Source organism: Gekko japonicus, unplaced genomic scaffold (assembly GCF_001447785.1).
Source record: "Gekko japonicus isolate JY-2015 unplaced genomic scaffold, Gekko_japonicus_V1.1 scaffold576, whole genome shotgun sequence".
NCBI lineage: Eukaryota > Metazoa > Chordata > Lepidosauria > Squamata > Gekkonidae > Gekko > Gekko japonicus.
In genome coordinates, this window is record NW_015172022.1 from 592,548 (window position 1) to 609,626 (window position 17,079).

The following is a 17,079-nucleotide window of genomic DNA, read 5'->3' on the forward strand; positions in this document are numbered from 1 at the left end:
TGTTATGAAGTACTGTTAGAGAATAATAATTTAAAATCAGCAGAAACCCTGAAAAATCAAAATAACGAGCTGTCGTGGTTTCAATATTTGCAATTGAAGACCAAATATAAAGAAGACCAGAAAACGGGGTTTTACTCTAAACCAATAGATATTGATAAAATTTGGTTTGATAGGGGAGGAAAATTGATAAAGAATATATATAGGAAATTGCTGGATGGGAGGATGCAAGAGGAAACAAGGAAGGTTAGTTTAGATATGTGGAATAAAGATTTAGGATATGATATAGAACCTGAAAAATGGCTTAAAATCTGGGAGACAAATATGAAGATTACTAGAGCAATTCCCTTTAAAGAAAATACGTATAAAGTCATACATAGATGGCACTTATACCCCTCGAGACTAGCCAAATTTTCCGCATCATCAACTAGTACTTGTTGGAAATGCAAACAGAAGACGGGCACGTATTTCCACATGTGGTGGACATGCCGCAGAGCTAAAGAATATTGGGAAAATATTAGTATAATGTTAAAGGAAATTCTGGAGGAAGCAATACCAATGGAACCTGAATTATATCTATTGAACATTATTCCCAAGACATATAAAAAAGAACAGAAAAATTTGTTATTGCTTTGTATAATAGCAGCAAGGATAAGCTATGCTAAATACTGGAAAACAGATAAGATTCCTGACAAATTAGAAGTGTTACAAAAACTGTTTGAGGTTGCCGAGATGGATAAATTATCTGGTATATTAAAAGGGAAGGATGAAGCTATTTTTGAGAAAAATTGGGGGAGACTGTATAAATGGAAAGCTTAATAGAACGGTCAGGATGAGATCCGATTGATGAATACTGTAATTCATTAAGGCTGTATGCTCGTCTATGTAGAATGATACAATTAGCACATGTTATTGGGTGTGGGTGATAGAAAAAACTAATAAAAACAATTTTAAAAAAAGAAAACGAGATATTATGTACTGCATATGCGTAAAATACTATACTATCGAGTGTGGGGTTCATGGGGGGGGGGGAATCCAGCTGAGTATGCTCAAATCCTTGGATGTACCCAAAGTAGCTCTTTGAATGCTTGCCTATGTGACAATCATTTTCTCAGTGCATGTATTATAATTGCATTTCAAAACGAAATGATGAATTCTGTCATATCCAAGGTGAAAAATTGAAATTAGCATAACCTGGCAGTTATATAAATATGCTGTGATTTGTTTTGAAAACAGGTTTAATGACATTCATGTCCCCATTCGTCTTGAATGTGTGAAATTTGCTAGTCACTGCCTTATGAATCATCCAGATCTAGCAAAAGATTTAACAGGTAACAATAAGTCTGATCTGCCTAAGAAATGGAATCCATCACAGTTTTTATGTCCTTTTGGTTGTAACAAAATCCGACTACTGTTTGGTGGCTTCAAAAAGTTGCAGGATGTTTTTGAACAGTGGCATTTTACAAGTTTGAGACTGCACCATGTTGTCCTGCCACTGAGTTAATCAGAAGTGCTTCCCTACCATGCATAAGAGAGAGAGAGAGAGCAGTAAAAAGAACTAAATTCTTACAGTTGTTTTAGCTGAAGGGTATAGTTTTGTCAGAAGTAGTAGTCAAAATTACATTTAGTAATTGGTATATAATCAGTTGTTCACAAATATAGTACGTAATTTACAAGCAATGGAAGATAGCATTAAGTAAAAAGAAACACTTTTAATTAATGAAAATACATAAAATCTTGTGCTTCCTCTAGCTCTCTCTTTTTGTTTTTGTTTATGTTCTTGTTATGAGTGGTTTTCCCCCATCACACATTAAGTTGATTGTGCATGATACCATGTGTTTTCTCCACTATATTGAGTGTCTGTGGTTTCTAAGCGCAAGTGACTGCTTGTCATAATTGTTGGCATTATAAACCAAATTAAGGGGGGGGCGGATTGGTGGAGGGAAAGGGTTATGTATTGCTGCAGTTAGCATTTTTGTGTGTGTGCTAGGAAATTACCATGTAGAAGGGAAAAAGCCTTTTAGCCCATGTCTAGTTCCACAATTGCAGTTGGACAAGACCCCCCCCCCACCGCATCAACTAGGGTCAGGAGTGAAATTTTTTTCCTCATCATGCATTTTATAACTAACTTAAGAGGAAATGTTTTATTGTACATACCTCTGTATCTCATTCTCTAGGACCAAGGCTCTTACAACAGTCAGTTACTGATATTCTGTTTAACTAGATATGCTTACTTAAAGTGTCTTCTCTGTGCAGAATATCTTAAAGTGAGGTCTCATGACCCTGAAGAAGCCATTAGGCATGATGTTATTGTATCAATAGTTACTGCTGCTAAGAAAGATCTTCTGCTTGTCAATGATCATCTACTTAACTTTGTGAGAGAAAGAACACTTGACAAACGGGTAAGCCATTCTGCCAATTACATGGACTAAAAGTCTAAGAATGAGCACTTTATTAAGCATGTTAAAAAACTTTTCTGCTGTTAAAACCTGTCACCGAAATGTTGAACTTTGTATTTGCATATTGTGTTTGTTATTCAATTCAACTTTTGTATTTCCAAAATTATGGGGTTACATAATTTTGAAGCACAACAGATTTTTTTCTTTCTGTAGATTCCTGCTTTTAAATGCAGTGAAAAATATGAGTGTATAGAATTTGTAAGAAATCTACCTTCTGATCCAAAGATGTCAGACATAAGTGCTTTCTGTGACTCAGTTCAGATGCATCATCAGACCAGGGTTTAGCTCTACACAAACGGACCTTGGAGTATGTGGTTTCTCCTTCTCCCCTTGCATGCTGTATTTATTTCAAGCTGGATTTTCAGTACAGCACCAGCAAAGGCTCAGTTGCTGAGGAGGCGGAGCTTCACTGGTCATTCAGAATATCTCCAAGTGGGAATATCTAATTTTGAGTGTTTGGATCTCATGGTGGTTGACCACCAGGATAGATTAGAGGTCCTGTAGAGTACTGCCTACTCTCTTTCTGGCCTGGTAGAGGTGGTGAAAGTTGATACTAAGGATCTCTAGGCTTTTAATCCACTGGGATTATAACAATAACTATACTAAGGCCACACTAAGCTGCATTCTACCACTCAGCAAGGGAGCCTTCTTCCGACTTGATTGTCTCTCTCCCATTGGAAGAGCCATGTAAATAGGATGAAGGCTTCAGATTGCTGAAAAGTGTGGTAGAACACAGGCCTCTGGTTGGTACAGCTCAAAACTTCATGGCTAACACAGGTCTTTCCCGGAAACTCATCGTCCATCAGACATATAGCAGGTTGCACTCTGAATTTAGCATTATCTACTGAACAGTTTGGTAGTGGGGTGTGAGTGAATGAAGTTTCCAGGGGAATCTTGTGGACATATCACTGCCCATTGAGTTCACTACTTATAGTTTTGAAATTTACAAGGCTGGGGTGTGTAGTGGGGTGTGAGTGAAGGAAGTTTTCAGAGGAATCTTGTGGACATATCACTGCCCATTGAGTTCACTACTTATAGTTTTGAAATTTACAAGGCTGGGAAAGAAATTTTGTTGGTTGATGCATCAAGACTGATGGCTTGGAATGGAATTCTGAGGAAGTTTCTGGCTCACAAATCTGGTTGGTGTTCTGTCAGTTTTCTGGCTATTTCCCAGGATACATACTCTGACTAATTTCTGGAATTCAGCAATGGCCTGACGTAGACACTTCTATATGTTATTGCCGGCTGACCATATTGGCTGCTTGGTATACTAGGCAGCTGGGATGCAATGCAACTGCTTTAACAGTGATCTAGAATGTAAGCTGAGGAAAACTGAAACCAAATATGACTTCATTTGAAGGCCTGTTTGGTGAAGATGTTGAAGAAAAGCTGCAGTTCGGCTGTTGGTGCATCTACTCGGTGCCATTCCTTGAAGCTTCTTTGTATGGAGCTGCTTTGTGATCGGTTGTAAGTGCTTGCTATAGCATGTTTGTGAAGCATTTTTACTGATAAAATTGATCCTGTCTACTGTAATCTGGACTCCATGTTGAATCCAGTCTAAATTCAGGACATTCTTTTATTACTATCTTGTTGCTGTTGCTTGGATCTCTTTCAGCTAATGCAAACTATTTGGACAGGTGTGACTACCACCCATGTGCCACCTCTGGTCCCTCTCAAATAGATGGTCTGTCCATAGTTATTCTTATTTTAATCTGAACTTGTCTGCTTTGTGGCACTGTCTTTGAAAGTTCAAAAACTACATCTTGTCCAGAATGTACATTTAGGGTTTTCTATCATTGCTGTGTTCAGAGAGCTCTGCTGTCTTACCACTTGTTTCCTGGTACAGTTATGCTGTTTTTGTCCTATAAATCCCTAAAGGTGAAGTCCCCAACCTTTTTGAGCCTGTGGGCATCTTTGAAATTCTGTCACAGGGTGATGGGCACAACTACAAAATGGCTGCCACTGGAGGCAGCACAAAGTATATGATAAATGCCACAAAAGGCAGAACCAGCCATAAACTGTCAGGGAGTGAGATCATGCATAACTCTAATAATAACCTTTCAACATTTCAGGCAGAAGCGCTATTTAACAGGATTCCTTTAAAAATTAACATATCGTTATTTTCTTGCATACACGCAGTTTACCTTCTGTCAGTGCACTAAAGATCTTTGTGGCATGGTGGCAGCTGTTGCCAAAGGAACTTTTAAAAAATCTGCACAGCCAGTGAGATTCCCAAGGGCCAATTAGAAGTGCTTTTGGGTAAAAGCCCCACCTGGTTTCACCTATGTTCTAAAAAGACTTGGTGGGTGCCAGGAAAGGTGTTGGCTGGTACAATGTTGGGGACTCCTGCCCTAAAGGGTCTGGAACCTTTTTCTGAAGTTAGTCCATTGGATACAGACCATTTACTTGAGTTGTGCCTATTTATGAACCATTCTAAAAATGCTGCATTTGCTATATTTATTCACATTTTTTATTTCCGCTCTTTCTCCAAGGAGCTCAGAGCAGCTTATACCATTTTCCTCTCCTCCATTTTATCCTCACAACCACCCCCTAAGAGGTTAGACTGAAAGACAGTGACTGGCCCAAGATGACCCAGTGAACTTCTTAAATGAGTGGGGATTAGAACCTGGGTCTGCCGAGTTCTTAGAATGGGGAGGAGGTATTTCTCTCATTTGTTTAGGTCTGTAATGGGTTTTTCTGAGTTACCATATTATGGCTTTGGTTATATTTTGCAGCTCCTGTATTTGTTGTAATGTTTAATGGCTTTCTGTGTTTATACCTCTGAGGATGCCAGTCACAGTTACCGGCGAAACGTCAGGTTCTACAATGCCAAGACCACGGCCACACATCCCGGAAAATCTACAGCAACTAATTTAATGGCTTTGTTTACTTTCTTGTATTGATTATGCACTTATGAACTTTTGAAAAATGCTTTGAATACCATAATTTGGCAAAAGGTGTCATAACATACTTTAAATAAATATGTATACAGAAGGCTGCTTCTGAACAAACTGGCATTTCAGAATTTGACTGGAGTAAGGCTCCACCATTCTAACAGTGGATGACAAGCCAGGTATACACCAGGTTTTAAAATCCTGGTTTAGCATTCGCCAACAAATTATGGTTTGGGCATTCTGGCACTCTGACACCATACTAAACTGGATTTCATTCAGACCAATTTGTATATGGTATTTTGAAAAATATGTACCAATACATTTAGAAATAAATATATTTAGACTTAAGACTGATGTTTAGCTTTCTGTTTTTATTTGTTTTTAGTGGAGAGTTAGAAAAGAGGCAATGATGGGACTTGCACAGATATACAAGAAGTATTCTCTACAGTCAGAAGCTGGAAAAGAAGCTGCAAAACAGATTGCTTGGATAAAGGACAAGCTGCTGCATATATATTATCAAAACAGTATTGATGATCGGTAGGTTAGCTAAAGTCTTTGGGCGGGGTTCTAAGAAAATACTTGCTTCCCCGTATATGTTGTGTGTGACCTAGTGACCAATAACAAGAGAGGGAGGAGAAGCTTGGGCCACAATCCAGGAAAGTTTTACTAAACTCCATGTGTCTAGGAGACTGCGTCTTTTGAGTGGTAACACCTTAAGTTTCCACCTAACTGCTTTTGAAACTCAAGAAGGTATATGTACTTAAATCCTTAGCGAAACTTACATATTTGTCTGTATTGAAGCCTTAATGTATACATGTATGTTTGTTCGCCTTTCTCTCCGATGGAGACCCAAAGCGGCTTACATAATTCTCATCATTTTACATCTTTTTATTGTCACAACAACCCAGTGAGGTAGGTTAGGCTAAGAGAGTATTATTGGCCCAGAGTCACGCAGGGAGCTTCCGTGCCACAAGCTGGAATTCGAACCTGGGTCTCCAAAATATTAGTCTAATACTCTTAACTACTACACCACATGTGCTCTGTGTAATCACATCGCTGTTATAAACTTAGACTTCCTAAATAACATGACGTTTAAAGAAGCCACTGTGTTGTGTGCTATGTAACAGTTTGTTATAAGATATGGGGAGATTAATACTTTACTATATTGTTTTAAATACTTTTAATTTAGAGGGATATTATGGGTATGCTATTTTGAAACCTTTCATTCCTTAATTAAGAATTTTATTATCAATTTAATACACTTATTTTGACCACTGGGGAGAAAAAATGTTGATCTATGCAATGAGCAACTAATTGAGAAGATTTCTGACAAATCACTGTATTCCTGTTTCATAAAAGCTGAAGGCTGTTATTGATGATCTCTTTTTAGACTGTTGGTTGAACGCATCTTTGCTCAGTACATGGTCCCTCACAATTTAGAAACAAATGAAAGAATGAAATGCTTGTACTATCTTTATGCAACCCTGGATTCAAACGCTGTTAAGTAAGTTTCATATGATAAATATGAAGTTCTTTTAATGTTTGTAGCATTAATGTGATTGGTAATTTTAGTTACTGTGAATTTTATTGTTGAATAATGTGCTTCTTGATATTCCCTGGGGGAGGGGGTGAGATCGATATTGGAGTTGAGCTCTGCTGTAGTTGGCTTAACTTCATGAAATCACCTCATTTCTGATTTTCCTTTTATAAAATAATTACTTGATGTGTCATGCACTGTGTAGTTCCCACTAGAGTTTGACATTTCCTCTTTAAGTGGTAGCTGGCTTCTGTGATCGTTTGCTGTATGTAGTACCTCAATTAAATACATTGACAAGAGCTATAACCTGTAAGAGAAAAAGCTTGCAAAACTGAAACTCTCTAGCACAGCGAAGTCTATAAGCGATGCTTTGAGAATAAGACAGAAGACTGCAGCTTTAAAAGATACTGTGGTATATGTATCATATGTGAAGCATGGTTTCCAAATGGTTTCTTGGGTTTAATTCCAGGGGGCATAGCCCTGTAAGTGTGCTGCAGTCAAAACAGCAGTACTACAGCATGTTAAAGACTAGAAAATTTATTGTGATATAAGCTTTGTGACCTGGATAGGTCAGGGTAGCCTGATCTCATCAGATCTCAGAAGCTAAACAGGGTTAACCATGGTTAGTATTTGGATGGGAGACCACCAAGAATTACCAGGGTTGCTACACAGAGGCAGGCAATAGCAAACTACGTTCGGATATCTCTTGCTTTAAAACCCTACAAGGTGGCCATAAATTGGCAGTGTCTTGATGGTAAAAATATATACAAGCTTTGTGAACAAGAACTTTTTTTGCTAGAGTTATGAAATGTGTCACATTCAAGGTGAATGAGCCCGTGATGCTGTCGGACCTGTGGCAATGCTGGAGACAGTTATGGGGACAGACTTGGCATTTGAAGGGTTTACTACCTAGTTTGACAATGACTACTTTTGCGTTGAAAGGGTATTAGACATGTTTCCAGGCAAAATTCAAAGAAGTGCTATTTCCCCCCCTTTAAAATTAGCTGTGGTATGGGCCTAGGTTATCTGAAAAGTCTGCCTTCCCAAAATCCTTGTACAGATAATGTTTCAGAGAAGTTCTTGCCTCCTAAACTGAGGCATATGGTGGTGTCACAACTAGGGATGTGTGATTTTTTTAGTCGATATTTTTTGGGTCAAATAGACCTGAGAAGACAAATAACGATTTAAAAAAAAAAAAAAGCCAGCCCAATCCTGGGACTCTCCACTGTTTTTTTGGTCTACCTGGTAATGGTAATTCCTGTATATATCCAGGATTTTTTCAGGATTTGTTTTCGGTTTTCCCAAGAAAATCCGGATACATTTGAGTTGCCGAAATCTACCCCAAAAATACCAGCTCTGGTAGAGCCAAATGTACAACCCAAATGTACTCCCCCTGCTGCTCACCAAGGCTCACCTCCTGCATTCTTTTTCTGTATTTAGATGTTAGGTGAGGACTTGAGTGTTTTCTCTTGCTTTTTGGATAAGCCATTGTTAACCCTTAAAACTACTATTTGTTTTAAAAATTATGTTTTTATCCAGTTGTTTTAATTATATTTAGTATATTAATATAATGTCAGTTGATTGAGATCCATTTTGAACACTGAGGAATGTGTGGTAGCTGTATTTTAAATACCTGGAAATTTTTATTAGATAATCTGGAGCAGCCGGTCAATACTTTAGTTTTTTATACAGTTTTAATCCATTATAGTGATGGATCTGGCATTCTAGATGTAGAGTTTTTCCAGAAGATCTCAATATAGTCAGGCCTTTACACCCATAGCTTGGCTCAGTTGTGGGATTCTCTCACCATATATAACTTTTAAATATTTCAGGAAGATACAAGGATGGTTACTCTTTTTTTTTTTTAACAGGGCATTGAATGAAATGTGGAAATGCCAAAATCTGCTGAGGCATCAGGTAAAGGATCTGGTTGACTTAATCAAGCAGCCCAAAGTAAGTTTATTTTCACTTTTACATTATGCATGAATATCTCCCTCTCTCTCCCTCTCCCTCTCCCCCCTCTTCCTCACTCTCCCCTCTCCCTCCTCCCTCCCTCCCTCCCCCCTCTCTCTCTGTCTCGTCTGTAAAAATACATTTTTAATTTGGTAAAATGTTTAGTTTGGGCTTGAACTTCAAACCTTCAGTAAGCATATTTTCCAGTGATACAGGGGTGTGTTTATGAGAAAGTTGATACAAAGGAAGTTTTTTCTGCTTTCATTAAAACAGAATGAAACTGTCTGAATTAACAGTGACCTTTTTAATATAATACCTTTAATATTACACTCTGATTCTAAAACTGACAAAATCCTTTTGAAGTACCGAGAAATAAATGAAAACATATCTGATGTCTCTAAAGCCAGTTAGCAGTATGTATTACAATTTGCGCAAGCCTTTAATATGTTGTTGAATAACAACAATGTATGAAATATTAAACACGACTGTGGGGATTCGTTTCACATTTTGACAGGGAGAGAATAGCTTCTGGTTTGAGTTTCTCAAAACTAAATTTCCAAAAACATGTATTGCTTAAAAACACTTCAGTGTTATTGCACGCGAGACAGGCAGTAACAAGGGTGCATCAATGCTGAAATGTTTTTGTAGGATACACTTCTGCTTTGAGGTGAGACAGAATATCAATATTTACAATCTGCAGTTAATGAAATTGTCCTTGTTTATCTTCTTGGGTTTGTTGTAAACTTGTGAGGTAATAAAGTGCAAAAACATGAGCAATTTTTCATTTTTGTATACAGGTTTAATAGGAATGTTGAGATCAGAAAATCAGGAATCAAATCTAAATAAAAATTAACAAAAATTCAGTTGTAGGGCAGATGGCCAATGAGTTATCGGAGCCAAGGTTAAAACATAGTCTTTTGCAAAATGGAACACTTTCTTTCTTTCTTCCATTTTGTAATCAGTTTTGAAATTTTAGTAAACATGAAACTTCCTTTGATTCAAATATGCCCATTTCATCTCCTTTCCAAATCCTTTATAGCAGAACCACAGAGCTGAATTTGTGACTCTCTTCCTAAATGAAGTCTTTGCTTCAGTTCGTTCTAGCTTGAGGGCAGATCTTTGAAAGTTTTCAGTCCAACACATTTAAAGATGGGAATCTTGCATTCACCTTGTTCAGGCAGATGAATTTGCTGCTGGTGGTTTTTAATGTATTGATTTTGTCTCTTGGTAAGCATTTGTGTATATCATCCAGATTTTTATCTGGACATTTCACAACGATTTCTCCCTCCTTATAGATGTTGCTTTCTTTCCCAAACAAGAGAGTTTACAGTCTAGAAAAACAAATGCTTAACTCTCCAAGAAGTTTTGAGATGAGGCTAACGGATAGGAGAATATTTACCTGTAGAAATGTTTGGAGTAAAAAGCTTGCAGTGAGATGAAAGTCAGACTTCTTCTAGAGTTGGAGTCTTGGCTTTACAAACAAGCATCTCTTAGATTAGTCTATATTGCTGTGATCTGTCCTTGGGGAAGGAGTGACTACTATTGCTACTTATCCAGGATTTGCATTTGGACCTTCAGCTCTGTATCATTCTAATCCTTTGTGGGCCATGGAGCCAAGCACACCTTCCAGAAATGCCTTCCCATTTCTGGCCTTTTCCTTTCTGCTATAGAAGCTGCATATATGTGCCACATACATTGGTAATTTGGTGGTGTTTGAGGGAGAAGTGCTCATGTGGTTGCTAAATGGTGCTGGTCCTGCTATCCTTTGCTTCCTAGGGGATCTGATGTGAATGCTATTCAGAAATAGATAGAGGGGATGACAACAGTTAACAGAGCTATGCTGTTTAATACACTGCAAGGTACATGATTACGTACATGAGTGATTAAGCATATGGGTAGGCGTGTGTGTGCAAGTGTGTAGACAGTAGGATTCCCAGATCCAGGTTGGGAAAGTTCTGGAGGTTTGGGAATGGAGCCTGGGGAGGACAGGAACCTCTTTGGGGTGCAATGCCAAAGCATCCATTTTCTCCAGGGGAACTGATCTCTAGTCTGGAGATGAGCTATAGTTACAGGGGAGCCCCAGGCCCCTCCTGGAGGCTGACATTCCTGTGCCTCAGAGTTAAGAGGGTTGCTGTTGCCTTTCGTAAATATGTGGTAGTAATGGCAACATTAAAGATATCTGTGATCCAGACCAACAAAAGGGAATAAGTGGAATGGGGCAACATTAAAGATATCTGTGATCCAGATCAACAAAAGGGAATAAGTGGATAGTATACATTCACATTTAACCTCTCTTCATAGATAGTCCAGTGTAATTAAAGATGTAACTGAATAGAGGGACCATTGGAGCTTTCTAGAAATGTCAGGAATGCTAGATGTCTTTCACTCATGGCAGCAGAAATGTGGTAGTAATGACAACTTTGAAGGAGCCGTGATCCATGGAATGGTGTATCTAAATAAGTGATCTGTGAAAGGGCTTTTAAAGAAGATTATGTGGATTTCTGACAGGTAATCAGTGCTTATGCTGCCTGGCTTTTCTGATAAGAAATGGAAGAGCTTAATTCCAAGAAATTGCCTCATTTGTGTTTAATCCTTTAGAAGACTTTACAGAAAGAACCTGACAGATTGCAAGAGTAGTATTGGATTTTGTTCCCATTTAATCAGATCTGACTTGTTTGAGCTGTTTTGTAGGCTATACCATGGTCTAAAAACTTACAATAATTACAGTTAAAAACATTCACTCTTCATGCTTTGCATTTGGCTCTAAATTGTGAGCAGCTGAATATTTTACTGGCTGTTTTAAAGTTGAACGTTTTCAGAAATTCAAACTGGGGGGAAATAACAAATTAAGTCATTTCTGGCAGTTATCTGGTATAAATCAATTCAGCTAAAATGTATTGTTTACATTGATATTTTGTCATATTTTTGCAATATTATTTGTTTTGTTCCACAAGTAATTAAGGCCTCCTCAGGTTTGACTATTTTACATGGAATGTTCTTTCTGCCAGGCTAGTAATATTTTTCCTGCTTATTGACAATTAATATGAAGAACTGGCATTGTTAGCATTTGCTTACATGTATATATTGCCATACGATAAATAAATAAATAACATGTATATATAAAACAACCTGTATAAATTCACAAAGTTAAAGTATTTCTGCCCAGGAAGAATGAAGAATAGCCAGGATACTATTAGAATTAAGGCATCAGTGTAATTAATATAAATTACAATCAAACTAAATCAAAATTGTATGATCACAAGTATTATTTGTGATGTAAGTTTTTTGCTTTTCAAAACAAAAAATTGGAAGTTATACAGAATTGTTTTATGCCTTTTTAATATATTTTTGTATTTTTCTCTTTTTTGTAGTTGATACTTGCAGTTTGTTATATTGTGATATTATGTGCCCTGACCTAGATAGCCCAGGCTAGCCTGATCTTGTCAGCTCTCAAAAGCTAAGCAGGGTTAGCCCTGGCTAGTGTTTGGATGGGAGACCTCCAAGGAATGCCAGGTGTGTGATGCGAAGGCAGGCGATGGCAAACCACCTCTGAACGTCTCTGGCCTTGAACAGCCTATGGGGTTGTCATAAATCAGCAATGACTTCACTGGCACGTTCGTCCACCAATATTATAAATATTTTAAAAATAATTGGCTCAAACACATATTTAAGCAAATGTTTTCCCTGCATTGCTGTATGAAGAGGTAATATTAGAAGTAGCAGCCTACAAAGACACCAGCTACCCATATTTCTGGATAATAGCTGGACAAGCATGTTTTTGTTGGGTTTTTTTTTTTTTTTTGCTTTTGTAAAATTTGTTTTAAAAGGTATATATGATTTTAAATGCTTGATTTTTAGCCATGGCCACATTTTAATTTTTTAATTTCTTTGAAATCTAGGTCATGTAATTTTAGAATATTAATTTAAAAAGCACAAGGATGCTACCTGTGTAGGCCTGGCGTTTGTTTAACTTTGTAACCATAGCTTCCGCTACTGAGTGGCTTTTGATGTTGAAAAGTGGGTTATTTTATTGGCTGTGGGATCTGTAGCAACAAGTTTTAAATGCACTTAAGCAACTTCAGATCTACCTTGCTTAACTCTTAAGTATGTATGCAGTTTGAGAATAAATAGAGAAAATAAATCAATAACTGCCCATTCTACAGTTTCTGATTTTCATGTAGCTCCATTTTAAATTTTGTTCATTTAGACATTGGTTCCTCTGGGGTCAATCCACTGAACTGCAAGTATCTTTCCACGCCTCATCCCTCCTGCTGCAGTCTCCTGTCCCTCTCCTCCAGCCATTCCTGGGGTCAGAGGATGCTTGGGACTAGAGACCTGGCATGGAAGGCTGCATCTCAAAGAAATCAGTGCAAATTTAACCTTTTTACTTGAGGATGCCTTTGTCTCCAAGTAATTGTGAATGAATATGCTTAGGATTGCAGCTGATGAATGATCCTTCTTGCTTTGCAAAGAAACAGTTCACTCTGAAAATTCTCTTTTGCTCTGTTAAAACCCCAATCTACATTGTGTTCAACTTACTTACAGTTATAATACATGAAGAACAAATTAACATACAGTATTATTTATAATGCTACACCATTATTTCCATTATGTCTGAGTTTACTTTGTACCACATGGACCTTGATAAGGTTTCTCTCACTTAATTTGCAGACAGATGCCAGTGGTAAATCTATATTTTCAAAAGTGATGGTAATAACAAGTAAGTTTTACTGTTTAAGCATGCTCCTTAGATAATTTTGTAGCAATGAATTATTGATACAAGTCTTTCTAACTTTGTAAGAGCAGCAACATAATTACTTTTGAAATAGCAACAATGAATTGTATAAGAAAATACATTAATATAATAGAACCTAAGGAAAAACATCAATTCATAGAGTTGCCATAAAGTTGGAAGTGACAGCACTTAATACAAACATAAGCAAGAACATGAATTGGATCCAAATGTCATTTTCCACCAGCGGAAATGCCCCCCCCCATTCCCTCCGCTTTTGCACCACCACCACCACCACCACCCCCCGTTTTATGCCTCATGCTGTTCCTGAGGTCCATTGAGAACAATAGAGTCCTTTGCCCTCAGAGGAGCAGCATTTCAGGGAGCTCAGGAGGCTGCAGTAGGTGGAGGGGGGGAGTCCCTCTGCACTGATGTACGTGCCTTCCGTTAGCAGGAAAAGATCTTTGGATCCAACCCATTTAGTGATTGGCTTGAAAGCTGGAGCTGGTAGATTGGAAAAGATCTTTTTCAGAGCCTGAGCATTATGTTTAGATTGCTTATATTTTTGTATGCTTCTGTATACTTCAGTAAGTGATGTTTTCCCCTATATGCCTGCTGTTTGCTGTGAAAATAATTTATGAGAGGTCCTTGCAAATACTTTGGGACACAGGGTTAACTGAAGGGAATGGGTTCAATCGCTTCTTCTTTCACTAGTGTGCATCAGTTGCTGAGGGAGAAGGTGCCAAATTTTACCTGCGCCCCCCATATCACTGCAGCACTCCTTTCTGTCACGCACATGAGGCTTTCCAAACCCTCTGAGAGTATTTTCAGAGCAATAAAGTTGCTTGGAGAAGAGAAAGACAGGGAGATCCATCCCACCAGTTCCTACTGTGAAATGTTTTATTGGATCCAACTCAATGCTAGCAAGGGCTAGATTTTAACATGAAATTGAAAGATGTGAAAGTTGTAAAAGTTCAGAAATTTTTAAAGTGCTCCCTGTTTCAATTGGAAGGCGAGTGGTGCAAAACAGAGCCAAATCACCAAACAACAATGAAACAGAGCTACTGAAATCATCTTATCCCTCCTTATAATCAATTAAAGATTTGAAGTTATTTTTACTAATCGTTCTTGTCTGTCAGTGGATGCCAGCCATGGTGCAAGTTATTTTTAAATGGACTAATTATGATTTTTTATAATTAATATACTGAATTCCATAGAACATACTTTACTTTGCTTCCTTAAAGGAAATTTACCAGATCCTGGCAAAGCACAAGATTTTATGAAGAAATTCACTCAAGTTCTAGAAGATGATGATAAAATAAGGCACCAGTTGGAAATGCTTGTTAGCCCAACATGTTCATGCAAACAGGCTGAAGGATGTGTGGTAAGAACAGATAGGCTGAACAAAACAGAACTTATTTTGGTGACCAAATTGTCTGTCTGTTAACATGTTTGCAATGACTGTTGCAGCGAGAAATTACAAAGAAGTTAGGCAATCCCAAGCAACCTACCAACCCATTTCTGGAAATGATAAAGTTCCTTCTGGAGAGGATAGCCCCAGTGCACATTGATACAGAATCCATCAGGTATCCCTTTAAACTTTAATTTGGTGGTGTTGTGGGGAAGTCATAAAACAGTGATGGTATACAAATTATATGTTAGATATTATGCAGAAGGGTTTAAGCAGTGTTAGAACTTAGATTTCCTCTCCTCTACATGCAGTGAATTGGTATAGATCCAGTAAACTGGTATAACTGGTAAAAAACCAAAAACAACTGAAGATTTAGAATACTCATGTGCTTAATTCATTTTTAACAATATTTGATCACTGTCAGCGAGCTGCCATTTCCTTGGGACAAGTCTCGTCCCTTTCTCATCCCCGCCCCTCCCTCACTCCTGTAGTTGTTATTCTTTTCAAGTTGGGCATCTGTAACTGCCAAGGTTCTCCAGCTGGTGTGATGGGGTATTGTGTCTTTACGCTCTGGCTTGTTTAGGTTTCCCGTGTGAACTCAACTTGTGTTTATGGAACTGTCCGTTGCTGTTCTCAGGCCGCTTCGCGCCTTTTCTAATCTGTAACCTAACGAGGGAAATGAGCTCATTGGTTTAAACCTTGTTTGAAGTTCCTTTAATACACCTTCCCTGGGTATTGTAGTTATTCCTAACAATCTCTGTATGTTCATGATCAACCATGCTTTGGAAATAAATCTTGCTTCTTTTTGAATGTGGATCTATTCTCCTGATTTGGGATCTAACAATCACTGAGAACCAGCTTGGTGTAGTGGTTAAGAGTGGTGGACTCTAATCTGAAGAACTGGGTTTCATTCCCCACTCCTCCACGTGAAGCCAGCTGGGTGACCTTGGGTCAGTCACAGTTCTCTTAGAACTCTCTCAACCCCACCTACCACACAAGGGTGTCTGTTGTGGGGAGAGGAAAGGAAGGCAATTGCAAGCTGCTCAGAGATTCCTTTGGGTAGTGAAGAGTGGGGTATAAAACCAACTCTCCTCCTCTTCCCCCTCCCCCTCCTCGTCAAAAAGCAACCAGGGAACAAAGCATATATTTTAAAATCATCAGTGATTAATATAAAGTACACATTGCCTGAAATAATTTTTAAAATACTTTTGGTCATTAAAAGTGTTTTACAAATGGTTTGCTTTTGTGGTTGTGACTAAAAAAAAAAGTGAAAGTAACAGAACACATGGCTTATAATGATACAGTGATAAGTACAAACAGTTCAGATTTCATCAAAACTGTTTAGGACTAAACCATTTAGTTGTTGTTGTTGTTGTTGTTTTGTAAAAAGGGACAAAAATGTGTATGTCAAATGTATTGTGCTAACTGAACCCAGAAGCAAAAATGTGTGTGATAGCAATGTGTACAGGATTAGTGACACAGCTCTTGTGACACAAATTGTCAGCAAGTTACTTGGTGTTTTCCTTTTAGTGCTCTTATTAAGCAAGTGAACAAATCTATAGATGGAACAGCAGATGATGAAGAAGAAGGTGTGCCTACTGATCAGGCAATCAGAGCAGGTCTTGAATTGCTTAAGGTAACAGTCTTTTCATTTGGTGTGAAATACAGTTGTGATAACTGTTTTGGTGTGAAGATGATGCCTTGTTTTTGTTTAACATACACATGTATAATGCTTGTTTGTGATTATCCATTAAGAGTGAACTATAATTGTGACAGACAGGTTAAGTTCTACCTCTCCCTAAGAAAGACCAATGGGAGCTGACAGCTTGTTGGTGAGAGACTGTCAGTTAAAGGACCATTAGTTCAGTTAGAATCAAAATCTGCTGAGAGAAGAAGCAATAAGCTTGAGCCAGCGTGTAGCTGAACAGCCTGCTGCTGACTGGGAGAAAGTCAGCTTGTAACAAAGAATCCCAAATTCCTGAATAGAGCTATGGGTCAAAAGTTCATGTGTGGGGAAATTTTATAATCATTTCCTTGATTCACTCTTATATTGTATTTAAGCCACACACAAAACCCCTCCCTGTGGGCTGGAATCT

The 17,079-nt window shown here is 38.0% G+C and overlaps 1 protein-coding gene across 1 annotated transcript in view; it reads left to right on the forward strand.

The window, feature by feature from the left end:
- The window catches only part of PDS5B (PDS5 cohesin associated factor B), an 82,066-nt gene that overhangs the window by 37,719 nt on the left and 27,268 nt on the right, over positions 1 to 17,079 (forward strand). The window contains exons 9-17 of the mRNA XM_015420515.1: positions 1,234 to 1,328; positions 2,254 to 2,399; positions 5,736 to 5,887; positions 6,741 to 6,854; positions 8,759 to 8,840; positions 13,512 to 13,560; positions 14,817 to 14,956; positions 15,043 to 15,158; positions 16,514 to 16,619. Of these exons, the coding sequence (XP_015276001.1) occupies positions 1,234 to 1,328; positions 2,254 to 2,399; positions 5,736 to 5,887; positions 6,741 to 6,854; positions 8,759 to 8,840; positions 13,512 to 13,560; positions 14,817 to 14,956; positions 15,043 to 15,158; positions 16,514 to 16,619 (1,000 nt within the window). The remainder of the gene's footprint in view (positions 1 to 1,233; positions 1,329 to 2,253; positions 2,400 to 5,735; positions 5,888 to 6,740; positions 6,855 to 8,758; positions 8,841 to 13,511; positions 13,561 to 14,816; positions 14,957 to 15,042; positions 15,159 to 16,513; positions 16,620 to 17,079) is intronic.